The 21421-nt window shown below is 33.4% G+C and overlaps 1 protein-coding gene across 1 annotated transcript in view; it reads right to left on the reverse strand.

The window, feature by feature from the left end:
- Nucleotides 1-908: 908 nt before the first annotated feature.
- STYX (serine/threonine/tyrosine interacting protein) overlaps nt 909-21421 on the reverse strand; it is a 32671-nt gene continuing 12158 nt past the window's right edge. Inside the window, exons 2-10 of the mRNA XM_012663743.1 lie at nt 20160-20213; nt 16516-16613; nt 14192-14252; nt 13754-13790; nt 13293-13332; nt 13155-13205; nt 12061-12133; nt 3000-3093; nt 909-989 (exon numbers count right to left, since the gene is read on the reverse strand). Of these exons, the coding sequence (XP_012519197.1) occupies nt 916-989; nt 3000-3093; nt 12061-12133; nt 13155-13205; nt 13293-13332; nt 13754-13790; nt 14192-14252; nt 16516-16613; nt 20160-20213 (582 nt within the window). The 3' untranslated portion in view covers nt 909-915. The remainder of the gene's footprint in view (nt 990-2999; nt 3094-12060; nt 12134-13154; nt 13206-13292; nt 13333-13753; nt 13791-14191; nt 14253-16515; nt 16614-20159; nt 20214-21421) is intronic.

A 21421-nucleotide genomic window follows, 5' to 3' on the forward strand; every position in this document is an offset into this window, starting at 1 on the left:
AAGGCACTTTTCTTTTTTGGGCTTCATTTAGAAAAAAATTAGTGCTACATTGGTTTATTATATTCTATTTAGAATCATTTTAGATACAAGAAAAAAAGAGCTGGTCAACACTGAAAAGAACAAATACAAAATTTGGCTGTTACTACAAAAAAACAAAAAGGAAAGTCACTTGAAAATCCAACGCTATTCTTGTTTTTAAGCACTTTGTAAAGCAAAACATGTTCCTTTTATTATTAAAACTTGGTGGTTTTTTCTATAGAATAAACAAATTGGGAAGGTAACGGGCAAGCAGTAATTAGACCATGTTAAAGTAGAGATAGTTGGGTAGTGTCATGATATAAAGATCATTAAGGGGTCAAGAAGTTTAAAAAACAAAATAATCAAGCTATTGACTTACACTAAAAAAGAAATGTAGCAGACTCCTGCATTTTGTTAATGTTTCTGTAAGAGGCTCCATAATAAAACTGAACTGTAAAATTATTTTTAAAATGTTACAGAACAAAAAATGAATTTTTAGCAAACCTTAGGAAATTCTTGTTATAAATTACCCAAACTTTATAAACAAATCCCCCCTAACTTGCATTTTGTTTAAAGTAATAACTTTATATCATAGAAATAAATTTCAAGTATGAAAAGTGCATTATTGCAATAATACCTCTTTGCAAGTCCAAAATTCTTGGTTTATAATAAAACTTGTAAAGTGTTTTTTTTAAAAAAGAAAAAGGAGTAAAACCATCAGTGCCATCTATTGCAGACATCCAACATCTTAAAATGTTGCTTAACAAGTTGCAGAGAAACATGTCTGGAAGCAACATACAATTGAAACTACTTGTTTTTACCATTTTACATTGTTATTGTCTCTAGTATTTTCTCCTTCCCCAATAGAAATTCAAATTCTATAATTTTGCTCTTCAGTCAGCCATTTTGTGCAGTTGCCACTTGCATATTTCCAAAATCATCATCTTCTTCATGTGTTCTCTTCAAACTGCCTAAAAATTATTGCATGAAGATAACATAAAATGGAAACTTAAATAAATTCATGTTAGAATGTTACAGCCAGTAAAAATTTGTTTTTCATGATGTGATACCACATAAACACTATGAAAATTCCCTGAATGAATTTATAGCAAACTTTAGTAAATTCTTTTGTTATAAATTACGCAAATAAGTTTTTTTTTTCATGACAGGATATATTTTCCCTCCTGAGAATTAAGTATGCCTTAGGTATTGCATATAATAAACAATTTTTAAAATATAGACCCTTTAAAATGATGATACATCAATGTTTGGTTACCAAGCTTGTGCTTTTTAGGCACCATAAACGTGACTTACGACATAAGATTTAAGAAATGAATCTTATATTTATATGATTTTTTTATGATGATATAATTATCTTTTTGCTTTCACAGATACTACCATGAAGAGTAGCTGAAAATACTTTTCCACTGAAGCTGTGGCTTTTATTACCAACGAGTCTAGGGTTGGAAGGCACGTAATAGATGAAGAGATTTGCTTTTACCTACGCTTTACATCAGAGTCTGCTAAATACAGAAATTTCCTACGTAGAATCAAAACTATCCCTATATGCCCAACAGTTATAATCAAGAAATTTGAGTCTCAATGGAGGAAAACTTTAGGGAACAGTTAAACTGGCAGAGGATCTGCTGTGTTTTTTGCCTAACAACGGCATGGCCTTAAACTTACACCCTAAAAGTTGTGTTAACTCATGGTAATAATGTTAATTCAGAGGGCAGATTCTAACATTAAGCTGATATTTCACTGTAAGATTAATAAGGATAAAAATGTAATAGCAATACAAAGGATAAGCTGGAAGAAAATATCCTGGCCATTAAGCTAAATCCAGATGCTGTGATTAAGTTTCAGATGAAGTGCTGTGCTTCTGTGAGAACTCCAAATGATTTGGAGTTGGAGGAGAGTGTGTTAATCCCTGAGAAGATGACATCTGAAGCAAGCAATAGGGAAACTGAATATGATTCATTTTAGGTGGAGAAAAGAAGATACACACAGGAAACCATCACTAGGTTCAGCTTTCTGGAGTACAGATTTAAAGAGAAACAATAAGAGATAGAAATTGAAAGATCAGAAAGGCCTTTACCACCTCTGGCATTGTATATATTTTCTTCTGTAGGAAGGAAGCCAATGAAGACTTTGGCAAAGGAAAAAGATATCATTATTGGAAATATCTTTCATGAAAATAAGTCTGGCCACAATGTACAGAACAGACAAAATAGCAAGAGTTTGGAAAGAAGTCCAATCTGGATCTGAACCAGATTAAGGTTACACTAAAATTTTAGGAAGGAATTTTAAAGACATTGATGAAACAGACCTCATTGGATTTGGAAAGTAATTAGACAGAGGTGGCAAAGACAAGAAAAGAGTCAATGATAACTAGGAAGTTGAGAGTGAGGGAGGAATATATAGCCTTCAGTATAGGCAGCACAGTACAGTGGAAAGAATTCTATACTTTTGGATCAGATCACCTGTCCTCAATTTCCAGGTCAATACTAACTAGTGTTAACTTTGAAAATGAGGGGGTTGGGATACTTCTGAAATAGCAAAGGAGGGGAGAAAGGATTGAAATATTCATGGCAAGAGAGAAATAGAGGTAGTTCACATCAGTCACTCTACTGAACTTGAAACATGTTTTCATTTATTAATCACCCTTTATTTTTAATAAGATCACCTAAGTGTGTGTTTGGCGTGCCTTCTCCAGACTCCTCTTAGTATGTTAATCTTTTCAACACAGCTATACTACTTAAGAGACTTAAAATTAAACCAAGTAGATATCTGATCTTCCAACCAGCATATCCTAATTGATGAGGCACAATTTACAGTGGTATACACACAGCAGAAGCTCATTATAATACACATTTATTCATCGTAAAATTAATCCTTTTGAAATTATCTTAATTCAATACCTTACCAAAAGTTTTCTAAACAATTTAAATAAACTTTCTCCTGAGAGAGAAAATCCTTACCTGTGGTTCCAGAATGAACAGATAAAGATCTTTCTATCTGGAGTGGTGACATCATCTGTATTGTCAATTTTGCTAGGTAGATGGCTTCATATTCCTAGAAAAGATTATAATTAACTTGAATATACATTTATATTCTTGGATACTCAGTGATTAATGTGTACATTATTGGTATTCTTAGTTTACACTGAAAAATCTGGTGCCATATTATTGTAAGAGAAATGGAGGTTTAAAATTCCTACCTCATATTAGTAATTTCACAACTGTCAATAACTATAAATTGAGTCAGGCCAACAGCTTGCACTAGGGTATTGCACATTGAACTGCCAGTCAATATGTGTCCTCTGCCACTGGGGCATTAAGCTATAATGATCTCTGACTTCATCTGTTAAAAAAAACCAAAAAACAACCAAAAACCAAAACTGGCAATCTCAGTAGTCCTCTGCTCCCAGTTAAAGATGGAGGAATAAAGGCATTTTTGTTCCTCTCCCCTTTCTGCAAACAAGGAAAACATTTGATGAAACTAGGAAACATCCATGACCTTGAATAGAAGAATGAGAAAAGTAAGGAAGTGATTACCACATGGGTCAGGATAGTGGTTATTGTAACAAAAGGAGAGAGTTGTACTTGGAAGAGGCATCAAAAGGACCTTTGTAGTATTGGTAAACATCTAATTTCTTGACTTGGGTGATGGCTGCATGGATGTTTATTTACATTTTATGCATTTTTCTATGTGTATTATATTCCACAATAAAATTTTCGAAAAATGGAACCATACTAAGTGAGGCACAGAAGATGCCTGTCTGCAGGTATCAGACAGAGCAGGTACAGTTCATAGTTCTCTAAAAAAGGTGGCAGAACTAAAATAAAACCAACAAGCTCTTTCATAGTATGACAAAGTCAGGAAGTATGAGTGGGCTATAGGAGGAATCAGGGCATACTAAGGAAAACGTAAACACCCACACCTGACGTTTTTGCAAGAAGCAGCTTGTAAGTATAGTAAAGCGAAGAAACTGGGATGCTCGTATCCAAGCATCAACTGATCTTGGATAGCTAAAAGTAAAGGCTAAACCAGTAATTCTAGTCTGGCGATACAGGAGAATCACCTGAGGCACTTTAAAATCTATATAGCCAGGCCCCATATTCACTGATTTTCATTAAGGAATCCCAGGTGACACACGTGTATCCAGTGTTTATCAATTTAAAAAAAACAAAGCTGTGACACAGGCACTCTGCTTCTTACTTAGAGAGTCATGCCACTGGAGAAAACTGGGAAAATTCAAGCTATCTCCTTCCCCAACCATTCCTCTGGCCCCTTCCCTACCACATTTTTCTTGAGCAAATAGCTAATCTAAGAAGAATACCCTAAGTTGAAAGATGAACAATAACCAAAAAGGAACCAGTGTAGGTCTTAATCAAAGTTTTTGCAAGGTAAAAAAAAAAAAAAAAAAAAAGGAACATTATAACCAAAAGGCATAAATAACACACCATGAAAATTACACCATGAAGCAGACAAAAATTACAAACCAATCAAAGCAAATATGGCTATTATGGGACCATCTGCATCCCCTCAAAATTCGTATGTTCAAGTTCTAACCCTCAATGCGTTGGTATTGAGAGATAGGGCCTTTGGGAGGTAATATGGTTAGATGAGGTCATAAGGGTAGAGCCCTTATGATGGATTGGTATCCTTATAAGATATAAGGATACTATGCACCCCTGCCCCCTTGTGAGGACACAGCAAGAAGGCAGCAATCTTCGAGCCAGAAGGGCCCTTACCAGGAAATGAATCAGCTAGCACATTGATTTTGGACTTCGCAGCTTCCAGAACTGAGAAATAAATGTGTTTCTTAAACCACCCACTCTGGTATTTTGTTACGGCAGCCTGAGTTGCCTAAGCCAATGGCATTTCTGAAATGAGTTCAAAGAAGAGATAAAAGGACTCATGGAAGAAATACAACATCAGAAGTAGATGACATATCAACTATCTAAGCTCAACAAAGCAATGGAAGAGAAAAAATACAAAGCCACAGAAATAATGAATAGTAAAATCAACAAAGAGAATAGATCATACCATGCAGTTCTGGCAAAATATTAATTTCTTTTCTTCTAGATTTTTCTAATTTGCACACAGATAGGCTATACTCTTCCATCCTAGAAAACAAACTCTAAACCCTAATTCTGCCTCTCATTACTATTTCTGTTTTTCGCTTCAAAGCAAAATTCCTAGAATTGTCTATCCTTCCTGCTTAAATTCCCTTTTTCCCATTTTTTCCTTGAACTCTCTGCAATTATGCTTATCCTCCCCTGCTTCAAAAAAACTGCAAGGACATAAATGACCTCATTCAGTAAGTGGCAACTCCTCTTCCAATTGTTCAGACTAAAAGGCTTTAGACTCATCCTTACTTCCTCCCTTTTAGAAACAATATTCAACCTAACAGCAAATCCTATCATCTGTACCTTCAAATAAACCAAGAACCTGATCTCTTCTCACCTGGTCTCCTGCTACCACTTTGGTTTAAACCAATATTTTCTCTTCACTGGATTAATCCAATAGCCTCCTAACTAGTCTGCTTACTTTTTGCCCTTGCCCCCAGTTCTCCCAATAGTTTACAGTCACATAGTAGTCAGAATGATCTTTTTACAAGAAGTCATTCCTCTATTTACAATAAAAGTGAAAGGCCTTATGTAGAATGGCCCATAAAGGCCTCCATATGTGGCCCCTTACCTCTCACAGATCTCATCCCCTATATCCCATTTGCTTACTTTGCTAGAGACATACTGACCTTTTCACCATTCCTTGAAAACACTATGTATACTACTACCTCAAGGCACTTAAACTTATTATCCCTCTACCTAGAATGCTTGCCCCCAAATATGTGCATTTCTTCGGGTCTTTGCTCAAATATCACTTTCTCAGTAAGGACTTTTCTGATCACCCTTTTAAAAATGCAGTTCTTGTCCCACCCTCCTTATTTGGCCTTATTTTTCTTGGACTCAATTATATCTGACCTACTACATTTTGTTTGTTGTCTGATTCTCCCACTAAAATAAGCTTCATGACGTCAAGGATTTCTGTCTGCTTTGGTCTCTGCTTTACTGCCAGTGCCTAAAACAGTGCCAAATAAATGTTTGATAAAACAATGCAGCATGAGACATGGAAGACAAACTTGAGAAAAATCAAGCTGAAAGAAAAAAGAACAAAGTTGAAAATAATTACAGAGAAAATGGCAAATATGGAAGATAAAATGGAACCAACATAAACTACACTGGGGAGGGGACAAAATATGAATCAGAACAACAACAAAAATGGGAAATACATAAGAGAAGAAAATTTTCCTGAAATAAAGGAAGGCTTAAATCTGCAAGTGGCAAGGGCACACTATGACTCAGAAAAACTGATACAGAGCAATCAACAAGATACGTCTTAATAAAGCATCTTATGCTCATCTATACAACAACCTCCCTCTGCTCCAAGTCAAGTAATCTAAGAAGGAAAATTTTAAAAATTGGTCTGTCCCCAGACTTCTCTAAAATAATAACTTAACATCAGGACTTGTGTCCAAAGCCATCAAGGAAAAAGTATTAAAAAGTTTTAATCTAGCCAACTGTCATTCAAACATAAGGGCAACATTTGAACTTCAAAGAAAAAACAAACATAAAGGCAGCAGAAAAATATTTTCCAATATGCAAAGACTTAGCTATTCTTGAAAATAGCACTCGAAGAGAATTGGTTGAATCTTATTAAATGTATAACTAAGGATAAACTAGAGAATATGATTATAGAACATTTTATAACAATGTAGATAGAAAAGGTACAATTTTGAGAAATATAGGAGGTAGTATAAGTAGATAATTCTACACTGGTTGAAACTATTTAAAACTGTTAAATAACAAGAAGTATAATATTTAAATATTTAAAAAAGTATAGCAGTGGAGGAAAGGGAGAAAAGAAGTAGAGGTATATAACTTTTCATTTTTTCATAGTGGAGAATCAACTGCTATTTACATTGATAACTTAAGAAACAAACATTTAGGCCGGGCATGGTGGCTCACTCCTGTAATTCTAGCACTCTGGGAGGCCGAGGCGGGAGGATTGCTTGAGCTCAGGAGTTCGAGACCAGCCTGAGCAAGAGCGAGACCCCATCTCTACTGAAAATAGAAAGAAATCAGCTGGACAACCAAAAATATATAGAAAAAATTAGCTGGGCATGGTGGTGCATGCCTGTAGTCCCAGCTACTTGGAAGGCTGAGGCAGGAGGATCACTTGAGCCCAGGAGTTTGAGGTTGCTGTGAGCTAGGCTGACGCCATGGTACTCTAGCCCAGGCAACAGAGTGAGACTCTGTCTTGGGGGGGAGGGGACAAAAAAAAAAAAAGAAACAAACATTTAAACATATATAAAATTATAATTGTATCCATTAGAACTAAAAGCAATTTAAAACCTTAAAAATTATCAAAAGAACAAAAACATATCAAGAATGCAAACTATAGCAAAAGGTTTAAAAAAGGATGTATTTGAAACAGAAACCATAATATGAAATCAAATGGTGGACAAAAGCGTATCTGTCATTTTCAGTAAGTGAAAGTGGGATAAATTCACCTATTAGAGAAAAGGTGACATTGGATCAAACAGCAAAACTTTACCATAGGCCATATTCAAGAAACGCATCTAAAACAAAGTGATTTAGAAAGGCTGAAAGAAAAGGAATGGGAAAACAGGCAAATGCAAGCAAACAAAGTAGTGTTCACGATAATAATAAACAAGGATATTGCAAGGTAAAATAATTGAAATAGAAAACAGTACTACTAAAATGAAGACTTAACTTGAGGTTTTATATACCAAATAATAAATACGGCAACAAAATTGGCAAAAAAAAAAAAAAACTAGAGTGAATAAAAAACAAACATAAGATAGTAATATATTTCAATTCACCTCTCTCAGCCCAAGACAGATCAAGTGGACAAATATATTGAACTTTATCCCTGAAAACAGAGAATACATCTTCTTTTCAAATGCCCATGAAATTCATAAAGACAACTATATATTAGACCACAAAGGAAACTTAAAAAAATTCAAGAAGTATTAGCAACCATTGTGATTAAAATTTAATAAAACTAAGTGCAAACAAAAATAGTAATTATAAACCCTGTCACCTATATATACTGTTAAGAAAATTTCTTCAACACATTAGATAAAAATAAAATGAAAACCGAACTCACAGAGTATCAAGCTATAACAATAAAAATAATGCATATCAGAATCTGTAGCATATGACTAATGCAATGCTAAGAGGATGATTCATAGTCTTGAATTCTTTAATGAATGAAAAGAATAGCAGCAGTAGCAACAACAACAAATCCCAAGGAAAGCATCAAGCAAGTAAAAATCTGAATACAGAAAAATGACATGGACCAACTAGATTTAAAAAAAAAAAAAAAGAAGAAAGCACACAAAATCAGAAATAAGAATGGAAAAATAACCACGGAACCAGAAGATACTAAAATACAAGATATTATTTTCCTTAAATCTATGTAGAACACTTATGAATGATTATACAGAAGATTATAAAATCATCCAAAGTGACCTGAGGAGTATCAGAAAATCCACTAATCCACCAAATAAATAAAGCTGTCTGAGAACTAGCCCACTCTTAAAATATATGAAATAATGAATAACTGAATTAAATAAACACATTAAGTTCAGACATTTTCACAGGTGCTGTCTACTAATGCATCAAGAAACAGACACTCCAATCTAATTTAATTTGTTCCAGGGCACAAAAGAAAGTAGAGCTTCCATTTTAAATATGAAAATGCTGTGATAGATACTAAGGGTAGTACAGAAAAAAAATTACAAACCAGTATAACTTACTAAACTGATTCCAAAATCCTGAAAAAAATATTAGCAAATAGAATCCTGCAACATACTAGGAAAAGAGTCTACCATAACCAGTGGGATCCATTTCTGGACCAAAAGGATGATTCAATATTAGGAAATCTAATATGTGATCCAGTAATTCAACTTACCATATTAATGGCTCAAAGGAGTAAAGTTAGTCATTCCATAAACACTCTTTTAAAAAAAAAAAAAAGGCAAAAATCAATATCTATATCTGATAAAAAACTCTTAACAGAGGAATAAATAAATACACCCACCCCCACAACACTAGAACCACTGGCATTAAAATCAAGAATAAGCGGGCATGGTGGTCTGTGGCTACAGCCCCTAGCTACTCCGGAGGCTGAGGCACAAGGACTGCCTGAGCCCAAGAGTTCAAGTCCAGCCTGGGCAACATAGCAAGACCTTGTCTCTCCCCCCCAAAAAAAAGAAAGAAAAAAATAGTATAAGCATTATCACCAGTATTACTTATCATTGTTCTGATACAATGAACATCCAATAAAAAAGAAGTAAAAATTAAATTGGACCCCAAGGTGGCAAAATTATGATTTGAAATGAGATGAAAAGATAATCAACTGAAAAATTTTTTAGACTCAATTAAGAGTTTAGTACATTTGCAACTGAAAACTTAATAAAAATTAATAGCTTTTCTATATACAAATAACCATGTAGAAAACGTACTGGAAGAAAATATAATTTCACTTATAATGGGAATAAAAGAAAATACCTAGGAATAAATTTCATAAGAGATGCTTATGTTCATACAAAGAAAACTTCAAAATTCTAAAGAGCACAGAAGTTGACCTGAATAAATGAAACAATCTCAGAGAAGACTAAAAATTTAAAGGTGTCAATTCTTTCTGAACTATAAATGTAGAGACAGTATTATTAAAAATGCCTACAAGACTCTTTCCAATAAAGTTCACACCAGAAAATAACTGTAGGAACTCTTCAGGAAAATTCTAGAACATTTAGTGAGGAGCTCTTGAGCCATCAAATAAATTATTTATATAAAATTACTGTATTTTTAAACTGATACAGATGCAGCAATAAACAGATCAGGATACAAAGACCAGAAGTAGACCCAAACAAAGATCAGAATTTGGTATATAATAAAAATGGTATTTCAGGCAGGGTGCAGTGGCTCAGGCCTGTACTTCTAGCACTCTGGAGGCCAAGGCAGGAGGATTCCTTGAAGTTAGGAGTTCAAGACCAGCCTGAGCAAGAGTGAGACCTCATCTCTACAAAAAATAGAAAAATTAGCTACACGTGGTGGTATGCACCTACAGTCCCAGCTACTGGAGAGGCTGCGGCAGGAGGATTGCTTGAGCTCAAGAGTTTGAGGTTGCAGTGAGATATGATGCTACTGCAACTCTAGCCAGGGTGACAGACCAAGACTCTGTCTCCAAAAAAAAGTATTTCAAATCAGTGAGCTAACATTAGATTTCCTTAATATACAAAGAGCTCTTACAAACCAGTGAGAAAAAGACCAACAACTTGATAGAAAAATGGGCAAAGAACACCAACAAACAATTCACAGAAAAATAAATACAAATAACCCAAACGTGGGAAAGGATGTTCAAACTTATTCAATCAACAGGAAGCAAATTAAACCATGAAGAATTGCCACTTTTACCATCATGATAGCAATGATCAAAAAATTTGGTGAATGATTTTTGGCTACTGGTATTAATTAGGGCAGGAGGAAAGAGTCATTCCTTGTTTCCTGTTGGTGTAAATTTACACTATTTCATCATTTTAGAGGCAATTTAGAAACATCTATCAAATTTCAAATGTAGTCTAACCCAGCAATTCCACTATAATCAATTATCTTACAGGTATACTCACACATGTACACAAAGATGTACTTATCAGGATATTTTTCCACTACTGTTTATAATCATGAAGGGTAAAAACCACCTTAAGATCCTTAAATAAGGAATGGGTTGTACAAAATCGTGATGCATATGTATTCTACAAATATTAAGCAGGTAGAGCTATTTGAGCTGTTATAGAATGATCTTCAAGAAACACTGTTAAGGAGACTTACTTTACATTGTATTCTCCTTAGGCAATGCTGAATTTTAATTTTTTTAACTACATGCATATTTTATTCTTTCAAATACAAAAATTAGTTTTAAAAAACATGGTAGGCCGGGTGTGGTGGCTCACATCTGTAATCCTAGCACTCTGGGAGGCCGACGCGGGCGGATGGTTTGAGCTCAGGAGTTCGAGACCAGCCTGAGCAAGAGCGAGACCCTGTCTCTCCCAAAAATAGAAAGAAATTAATTGGACAGCTAAAAATATACAGAAAAAATTAGCCAGGCATGGTGGCGCATGCCTGTAGTCCCAGCTACTTGGGAGGCTGAGGCAAGAGGATTGCTTGAGCCCAGGAGTTTGAGGTTGCTGTGAGCTAGGCTGACACCCGGCACTCTAGCCCGGGCAACAGAGTGAGACTCTGGCTCAAAAAAAAAAACATGGTAAAAGGCAAAGAAATTTATAAAGTTAGTTATTTTCATAATCTATAATATAAATTTAAAAAAGCATTTTACATAAACAAGTTGAAGATAGACACACCACTGTTTCTCTTTTGAATTAAGTAAAAATTAAAAGTAAATTAAATATTTAATTTTGGTAACTGAAACCCATTGTGCAAGCTCTTGATTATGTCAACTTTATTCCTGCATAAGTGGATGTAATTAGCTAGAGCACATTGTTCAGCCTGTGATTTTCTCTCTTAAAAAATACTGAATACTTTGTCTAATCAGATTAATTCAGAGGTTTATGTTGTTGTTTTATTCAGTATGTCAGCCAAGCATCAACAAAATTTGAAATAAGATGGGAAAGATAAACATAGAGAATAGAAAAAGCTGCTATATTTAGTATGCTTAAAACTCTCTCTCATCCTCTGTATGAGCAAAATGGAGAAAATTTAGAAATTTTTAATTATCTTACTTAAGGTTTAACAATATGCCTTTAACCCTTTTTTTCCTTGGCTATGGCAGCTTTTAAAAGAATACTCTTAAGTAGAGATGTAAGCTTGAATAAAGAATCAAATTAGATTATGGCAATTTAAAGTAAATTCTATACCTAAATTACATGGACAAAAGATCCTAAGTAATTTACTTTCTGACTGCCTTAAAGAGGAAGAAAAGTGAAGTTACCTGAAGTTGATGGACAAATCCGATATTAGGATTAATACAGAATCTTCTTTCTTGAACATAAGCAAATGCCTCTCTTAAAAAAGAAAAAGAAAAAATTAATGTGATGGCATTATTTCATGAACTAAGTTTCCCAGAATTTACCTAAAAATTTATCTAAAACAGGAAAGCACAATTATACAGCTTAACAGAAGTGATCTGTAGTAGAAAAAGTATGGTCAGACTAAATATCACAATCCCTCTGCTGATGAGCTGTGTGTCCTAGGGGAACTTGCTCACCTTCTCTAAACTTTATTTTTCTTATTTATTTTCACTATTATTATTGACAAGATTCCCAATAATATAGAGAATATATAAAACGTGAACTCCATCAATGCATGTTAACTTCTTTTCAATTAAATAGAACACTTGTATTCAATTAATATTCCTTTAAGAACTGACACTTTTAAGCAAAATTTTCTGTTACAATTTAAACATAAAGGGGGAGTGAAATACAAAAAGGTGTGAATGATTACTACAAGATTTTTAACTGGTATAAGACAAACTGAGAAAGGAAATACCATACACTAACCAGATTTCTGCTTTGTTTTGGGGCAAAAATCTCATGATCTCCCCCTTTAAAAATCTATGTAGTATACTTGCAAAAGATGATTTTTGATAACAAAGACTACCCTGAACTGTGAATAGATGCTACAAACAATTCCTAGGTAATTTTTCATCCAACTATTGTTAAAGAAGAGCATAATAAATTAGCTTTTAAACAAGGCAAACACTAACACTTATGTCTAAGTGTTTGTAAACACACAACCAATTCCCTGTGATTAATCCACCAAAATGGGTTAATCCACCTTTGTTACCTTGGCTTCTTAAAATAACAAGTTAGCACTAGCTCCACAAAACCACAAAAATATTAGCCTAAGCAGATATATACAGGTAGATGAATTAGAGAATAACCATGGGATAGAGGGTCTGCCTAATCAAGAATGACTATATGAAAAAATTGGGGGAATATTAACTTCAAACTCCCAAGCCATTTCTATTAAGTTTCATTTTAATGAGAATTTAAATTGTGGCTAGGTTTCAGAGTACTTTCTTACCTGTACTTCATTCCAAATGTTTCCATAATGTATGCAATAACAAACGCAGCACTGCAGAGGGAGAAAAAATTTTTAGAAAAAAACAGAAAGACAACTCACTAATTAAATGATACAGAAAGATTATCTCTAACTCCATACCTTCTGGAGATCCCTGCATTTCCATGCACAAGAACTTTTCCTGAAAAACAATAAAGTTATTTTGATAGAAAAACACCTGAGTCAGTGGCTGAAATATATTGAAACCACATATCACACCACAGTAAAATAAATCTTTGTTATTTTACATCATGTACATACCACTTGGATATTTATTAATTTTCAAACTTTTGTAATTTATTTATGTTGTGTAGAAAATACAACAGACTTGTAGATTAAAGAAATTTAAAGCTCACAGAGAATTTGAAAACAGTTCTAATAGGGATACTTAAGAAAGCTTATCCAAATGAAACAAGTAGTTGGAAAAATACAAATTTGGGTGTAGTCTAACATATAATTACAACTTCCACATCCTGGATTTAAGACAAATACCAACTAAAAACTTAACAAACAAATAATCTCCTAAAAATAAACATTAGCTAAGTAAAGAAAATATCATTTACCTCCAGTTTGTAAGCTCTCATCAATAAATTCTTTACTCTGAAGGCAAAAGACAATGTGTTATAATAAAACATGTGGATTACCATAAGCATAAAATACATATAAGGAATAAAATGAAATCCATTGAGAACAGTTTCCTAATTCATAAAAAATTCAAAAATTATCTTGATTCAAGAATTTGCAAAATGCTACAAATAGAATTATTATAAGTAAAAAAAATTATGCAGGGGCTAAAATTTAATTCAAATCTAATAAATTCAATGTGTGATTTCTCAAATTTTTGGAGATCATAAAAATATTTTCTACAAATAATTTTCTTTAAAAAATAATCACACAATTTTCAGTCATAACAAAGTAAAAGAGGTAAGTTTTAGAACCGACAATTAAGATGTCATATCATAAATAAATGTAAATGATATTTTAAAAATACTGATACCTACCATAGGGAAAAAACGTATTATATTTTCAACTGGATTATCTGCAATATCCAAGACTAAATATCTGAAAATAGAATATTTTGTGATAAGCACACTTTAAATAAAACTCTTTATGTATAAAAAATTAACTTTTAATATTTTTTGGTAACCATGAAAAGAATGCAAAACAACACTTGAAATACCATATTCCCAAGAACTGGGTCATACATTTTATACTGCTTGAGGGAATATAATCTTAAACATTTAAAGCCTTAATCAACATGTTAATATCTCTGGTATTTTAGTATAAAACAATCCATATAGTTAAAACAGAAAAAAAAACCAAAACCAAAACACAAGCAGGAATAAAACTTTCCTCTAGATCAGAGTGGACCTAAAAAAAAAAGACAAAAAGTACCCCTAATGGTTACCATTCTTCTATTTCTACCAATTTCCCTAAGACCAGGAAATTGTTCTCTAAGTGGTCCTGTGACCCCTCCTCATAACCCTACAGAGGACATTTCAAAGAAAATTCAAAGTCTGAATTAGAAGGAGCTAATAAAAACAGAAGGTATTTGACGGAACTGTTTGTTCATGAGTCAAAGATTCATTGTTTGAACTAATCTTTAGTAAAGCAAAAAACAGCTAAGAGAACACCTAAGTTGAAATTTTATACTTTAAAAAACATTTAAAATAAGGCATTATTAATATGCTAGGCTTATTTTATTTTGTAAAAAACTTCAATTTCTAACCTAAGATCACCTGTTTATTAACACAACTGTAGGTAATTAACTCAGTTATGAAATCAGTTTATAAGGTCAATTTTGCTTTAAAAATTACAGTTCTTCAATGATCATTTAGGTGTTAACAACTTCAAAAAATTCAGGGCTTAATACAGAGAAGCTGAAGCTCAGGATCTGAGGAAAATCCAATGTTCGACCCATGTGAATTCTGACAAAAACTATATCCTAAAGTGATTGAGTAGCCCTGTTGTATCCAACAATGCTTCGGAGAAAAAAAAGTCAAACTAAAATATTTTAATGCATGCCATTTTCAATGTCACAAACTTCTAGTAGAACTATCAATCTATAAGGAGCTAGTATTTTTAAGTCTAAGGAGAAATGGTTCTTCCATCAGGATAAAGAACCTGTTCTGGGAACATTTGGTTAATCTCAAATTAAAACTACATAAGACACCATATTTAGGCCGGGCGTGGTGGCTCGTGCCTGTAATCCCAGCACTCTGGGAGGCCGAGGCAGGAGGATCGCTTGAGCTCAGGAGTTTGAGATCAGTCTGAGCAAGAGCGAGACTCTGCCTCTACTAAAAATAGAAAGAAATCAGCTGGATAACTAAAAATATACAGAAAAAATTAGCCGGGCACGGTGGTGCATGTCTGTAGTCCCAGCTACTCGGGAGGCTGAGGCAGAAGGATTGCTTGAGCCCACGAGTTTGAGGTTGCTATGAGCTAGGCTGACGCCATGGCACTCTAGCCCAGGCAACAGAGTGAGACTCGGTCTCAAAACAAAAACAAAAACAAAAAAAAAAACCCCAAAAAAACGACACCACATTTAATCCATCAGACTTGGAAAAATATTAAATACTTTACAATTCTGTCTTGGAGAAATACCAAAGGAAAAGTCACTCTCACACACTTGATAGAGGAATGGAAACTGACACAACTCACTGAAGGGCAATTTGCGACATCTACCAAAATTTAAAATGCTCATATTCTTAGAACCAACAATTCTATTTCTACAAATTTATCCTATCAATATACCCATATATGAATTAAACAACATGTACAGGGATAGTCATTATACGCTACATATATTAATAAAAGTCTGGAAACAATGTAAATGTCCAACAATAGAGTGACTAAATTTTAGTATAGTCATACAATGGATTGTAATACAACTTAAGAATAGAGCAGCTTTATGTAAGTACTGATATGAAACGATCTCCAAAAAATATGAAGTAAAAAAAGCCAGTGTAAAAAATGAAAGTTATCTATAAGACTATGCTCATATATATAACTTAACACCGGAAGGATACTCAATAAAGGGGTAACAGTGTGTGACTCGAGGGAGAGGAACTGAATATCTAGGGGATAAGAATAAGGAAACCTACTTTTCAGTACATTCTTTTGAACCCTTAGAATTCCACATTATGAGAATGAATTATTTAAATATTTTAAACAAAATTTATTTTAAAAATTATGCACTCGATGATCCATCTTTAAAAACTGGATTTGTACAAAAGAAAGTCTGATGGTATAAAATCTGAAATAAAACTTCATTGAATGTTTGCTACCTTGAACATGTTTTATAAATCACAGCAATAATTCTTACCTAAATAATTGTTGAAAGTTTGGTTTAATAAAGTTTGCTTCAATATTTTGTCGTATGCATATTATATGGGTTATTCCATGTTTCTGTAATATAGGTAGCTGTAAAAAAAAAAAAGAAAAGAAAAAAGGGGATGGGAGACAAGGAAGAGAAATAGTTTAAAATATAAAACACCATTGTACTATAACACAGATGTTTAAAAATACACAAACTCACATTTGAGCCTTAAATCCAGAGTATTAAAGCTAATTTTATAATAACAAACCTGAAGTGATCAGCAAGATATTTCAATGATTCAAGATTAATGCACTAAATGTCTTCAAAAGGTTAACAGGAATACATCTATAATTTTAGAGCTTCATAGGACCTTTATGTACGGTGTTTGGCATAGTGTTTGGGACACACAGCAAGTGTTTAGTAAACAGTAGTAATACAGATTGACTGCAACCTTTATTCTTCAGAGGGGACCACTAAAACACAACACAGTTACATTACCAAATACTCGAACATCACTGACCTAGTTAATAGCAAGACCTGAGCCCAAATCTCTAAACTACTCCCCACCTCCTCAGTATACATTTTCTACTACAAGCCAGAGTTAATTTATATAATTTACAGAATCTAGTTAGCCCTTCACCATTTAAAAATTCTTCTAAAGTGTGAAAATGGCAACTCCAATGACATCTTATTATATTCTATTCAAGGTTGTGTACCACTTATCGGAAATGTTTGGGACTAGATGGAACCAGAAGTGTTTCAGATTTCAGATTTTGAAATATTTGCATATACATAATGAGATATCTCGGGTATGGGAACCAAGTTTAAACACAAAATTTACTGTAACATCATGTCAGCATTCAAAAAGTTTCAGATTTTGGAGGATTTCAGATTTTCGTATTAGGGATACTCAACCGCAGGGCTTTTGGCTGTATACTTAAAAGCAATTTAACATGACAATTCTAGAAATTACCAAGTAATAAATTTTTTATGTGCAAGTGAGTATAGGTTTCAGTGAGTTTATAGATGACGTGATTTTTTTTTTCAAGTTACTATACTTCCTTGTGTCTTAGACATGTCTACTATAAAATGGGAACAATAACAGCATCTACTTTAAAGTATTGTGACGTGTTATTTTACCAGCTAGAACGTTAAATTCCATGAGTTAAGGTTTCTGTTCAACGATTCGTTGTAAGTATATGCAATACATGCAACATAGTTCAAATTAAATATCAAGTATGTGCCACATAGTTAAGTTGTTTAATAAATGAATTAACAAATCATGCTGGCATGAGAAATCAGAGTAACTGTGAATTGCCTATGACACCTTCAGTTTATAATTCTATATATTTAATTCCCACTTTCTGCATTAAATAGTCCAGAACAATAGTACTAATAATTCACGAGAGAAGTAAAAAATAATTTGTGTTATGAATTGAATGTTTGTGTCACCCCAAGGTCATATGTTGAAGCCCTTATCCCCAAGATATAATGGTATTAAGAGTTGGGGCCTTCGGGAAGTAATTAATTTTAGATGAGGTCATGAGGATTAGCACCTTATACAAAGAAAGAGACAAGAACTTGCTCTCTTTGCCCTGTGAAGTTATAGCAAGGCCGAAGGGGTATGCAAGTCAGGAAGAGGCTCTCACCAGAACCAGACAATGCTGACACCTTGATCTTCCTAGCCTCCAGAACTGAGAGAAATAAATGTCTGTTATTTTCAGTCACCCAATCTAGGGTATTTTGTTACAGCAGCCTGAGCTGACTGAGACAATATGGTCTTCGAAAGTTTTAAATGTTGATTTTTGCAACAAATTTTCTTATGTCAGCAGAGTTTACAGTTCAATTATGTTTGTATTTCCTGAATACATTCTGAGTCAGGGAAAGTGAGGTAAGTATTTGGTACGATTAATCATTAAACAATCTTCTATATTTACATTTATGCTGACCTCCAAAGTGAATTCAACATTCATTCCTTGGTTTATACTTGATCAATGTATTTGTTTATATAAAACAAATTATGTCCTTACCTTGTACCTACAAACAGTTGAAAAATTTTACAAAAAGACATAGTTCACTAGTTACCAAGTGCCAAAATTTGTGCCTGTTGAATACACTGTATTTGAATGGAATAAAAGATATGTTTAAGTCAGCTAGGCATGGTGGTTCAGCCTGTAATCCCAGCAATTTGGGAGGCCCAGACAGGAACACTGCTTGAGTCCACAAGTTTGAGACCAAACTGGGCAACATACCAAGACCCTGTCTCTAAAAAAAAAAAAAATAATAATAATAATAAAAAACAACTAGCCAGGAGCACTGTACACCTATAGGCCCAGCTACTTGAGAGGCTGAGGCAGGAGGATCATTTGAGCCTAGAAGTTCGAGGTTGCAGTGAGCTATGATTGTGCCACTGCATTTTAGCCTGGGCTACAGAGCAAGACCTTATCTCTTAAAGAAAAAAAAAAGTTATATTTAAGTAAGTGAATCTTTAAAAAGGATTTTATTCACTTAGGTTTCTTTATCTCCATTATTTTGTTTGTTTTTGAATGATGGTATCTATAATTACCCGTCCTGTCCTTCCCCTAGCACAATTTCACCAACTCCTTACATTTCCAACTTAGCTGTAGGTCATCAAAATGACCAGGGTTACTCTTGGTCATGCTTCAACAGTCAAAAAACCTTCTGGTTTCAAGATGAATACTCTTTTCAAAACTACTAAACTTCATAAAAACATCAAATTATATCATAGAGATGGCATATTATTACTTAAATATACTAACTTCTAAATAGGCAAAGTATTAAAGATGACATCTGTGATACAATGTTTGACATTATAACTCAAAGACAATTAGTAGTATTGTCATAATTCGTAGAGCTGAATGCTTTAGAAATGGCAAGAACATTGCTCTACATACTAAAAAGGATCTACCCATTTTAACTGAAGAAGTCCATTACAGTTTGACTATAGGCTGAATATCCCTTCTCTGAAATGCTTGGGACCAGAAGTGTTTTGGCTTTTGGCTTTGGGAATATTTGCATTATACTTAATGGTTGAGCATCCCTAATACATAAATCTGAAATCTGAAATGCTCCAGAGTATTTCTTTTGAGTGGAGCATTTCAGATTTCAGATTAGGGATGGTGAACCTGTATAGTGCAATGCTTTCCAACCTGGAACACCTAGTCCTCTAAAGTCTAGAAAACCAGAAATAAGATGAATCACTTTCAATTAGAAAACACAACCTCTTAACCTCTGATAAGGAAAGGTTAACCAAAATGTTGAAATTCCTTATTTTGTACTTTTACTGTATCTCATTTTGTTCCAAAGCTATGATTAGCAATTATAGATGTCTAATGTTTTAGAGAGTAAATAAATTATTAAAGGTCAAATGTTTGGTAAATCTTTTAAGCACATGCATTTCATGAGAAGAATAAAACATAAAACCTTATTTGTGATTTGTGCTGAAACACTTAAGAACCATGGGTCCAATAAAATTGGGAAAGAGGAAGGTACTCCAGAGTGACAAATACTATTAACATACAGTATTTCTGGATGTTTCCTTAAATAAAACTCTTTATTACTATTAATAAAAAACTTACCCAAGAAAACTTGGTTAATAAAGTCTCTCTTGTTAAACCTAAAGTTCATACCTTGCTTTTCATGGCAGAAGAATATGGGCCTAAGAACAATCCAGGTAAAATTTCCTACAAAAAAATTGAGATATTTACCATCAGTGATTTAAATCTATACAAAGTATGTACCATATGATTGAATTTGTGGGAGTGTTTTCATAGTTGTTATAATAATTTGCTTAGAAGTTTGTTATTTAGGGAGCATTTCCTAGCCACACTGAGCAAATGATTTGGAAGAGAAATATAGATGTGCCTTTATAGTATCAAATGAGACATTCCAAGTTCAAATATAGTTCTGAAAAGTCAGATATTTCAACTTCCTTAGTGCTTTTTACAAGAAGTTTGCGTAGAATTAGTACATTTTATTATTGCCTTTTAGATTAATAAAATCTCTCTAATTTTACTTCTCTTCTCTGCTATAATCTAGAAACAAAAGAGGCATAAAAGAAATCATCCCTTTGGAATTACACAAGACCTTATTCAGCTAAAACAAAAGCAGCACAAGATAGAACAGGATTAGAGTTATTACCTATAGTTAACAGAAGCAAACTCTTGTTGCAAGGTAAAAAGTCCAATATCAAACATTTGCCTGTTGATGAAGTTTCAACAATTTAAATAAGTACCTTCTAAATGTTCAATTCACATTTAGTCTATGTAAATTCAATATAGAAAGCTTTTAGTCTGGATATATCATACCCTAGTTACTAATATAATAGTGTAATTTTGTAGTTTAGTTCTATAAGACATCATAATTATTTGTGTATAAGACTGATTTCTCCCACCAGCTTCTTGTGGGCAGAAATTACATTTTATTCGTCTTTCATTCCTCACAGCACCAAGTTATAATGCCTTATAGGTACTCACAGATCTTTAAAAAGTGAATTTGCATTAAGAGACAAAGATAACAGATTTTTAGAAGTAAAGGTATTCCCAAGAATGAGACATTGCTTAATCCTGGGGCTAGCACAGTTGACTGTAAACGGTTAAGAAATGCAAAAGAAAAACTGCTATTAGGGTTAGCTACCATTTTAATTCATTCCAAACTGCAAGTATTCAAACTCAGTCTTCTAGGCAACTTAATTTTGGAAGCTGATTGGAAATCAGACACAAAAATGAACTATTTAAATGTCTGATCTGCTGTACAGTCAACTCTCCTAAACTTATCTAAGCTAGACAAATAAAGCAAACTGCTTTCAAAAGGAATACATGTAATATCCAATTTTTCAGATGAAGAAAAAGAAAATGACTCATTAGGCACATACATATATTACTATGTTCCT

Source organism: Propithecus coquereli, unplaced genomic scaffold (assembly GCF_000956105.1).
Source record: "Propithecus coquereli isolate 6110/MARCELLA unplaced genomic scaffold, Pcoq_1.0 Scaffold83, whole genome shotgun sequence".
Lineage (NCBI taxonomy): Eukaryota > Metazoa > Chordata > Mammalia > Primates > Indriidae > Propithecus > Propithecus coquereli.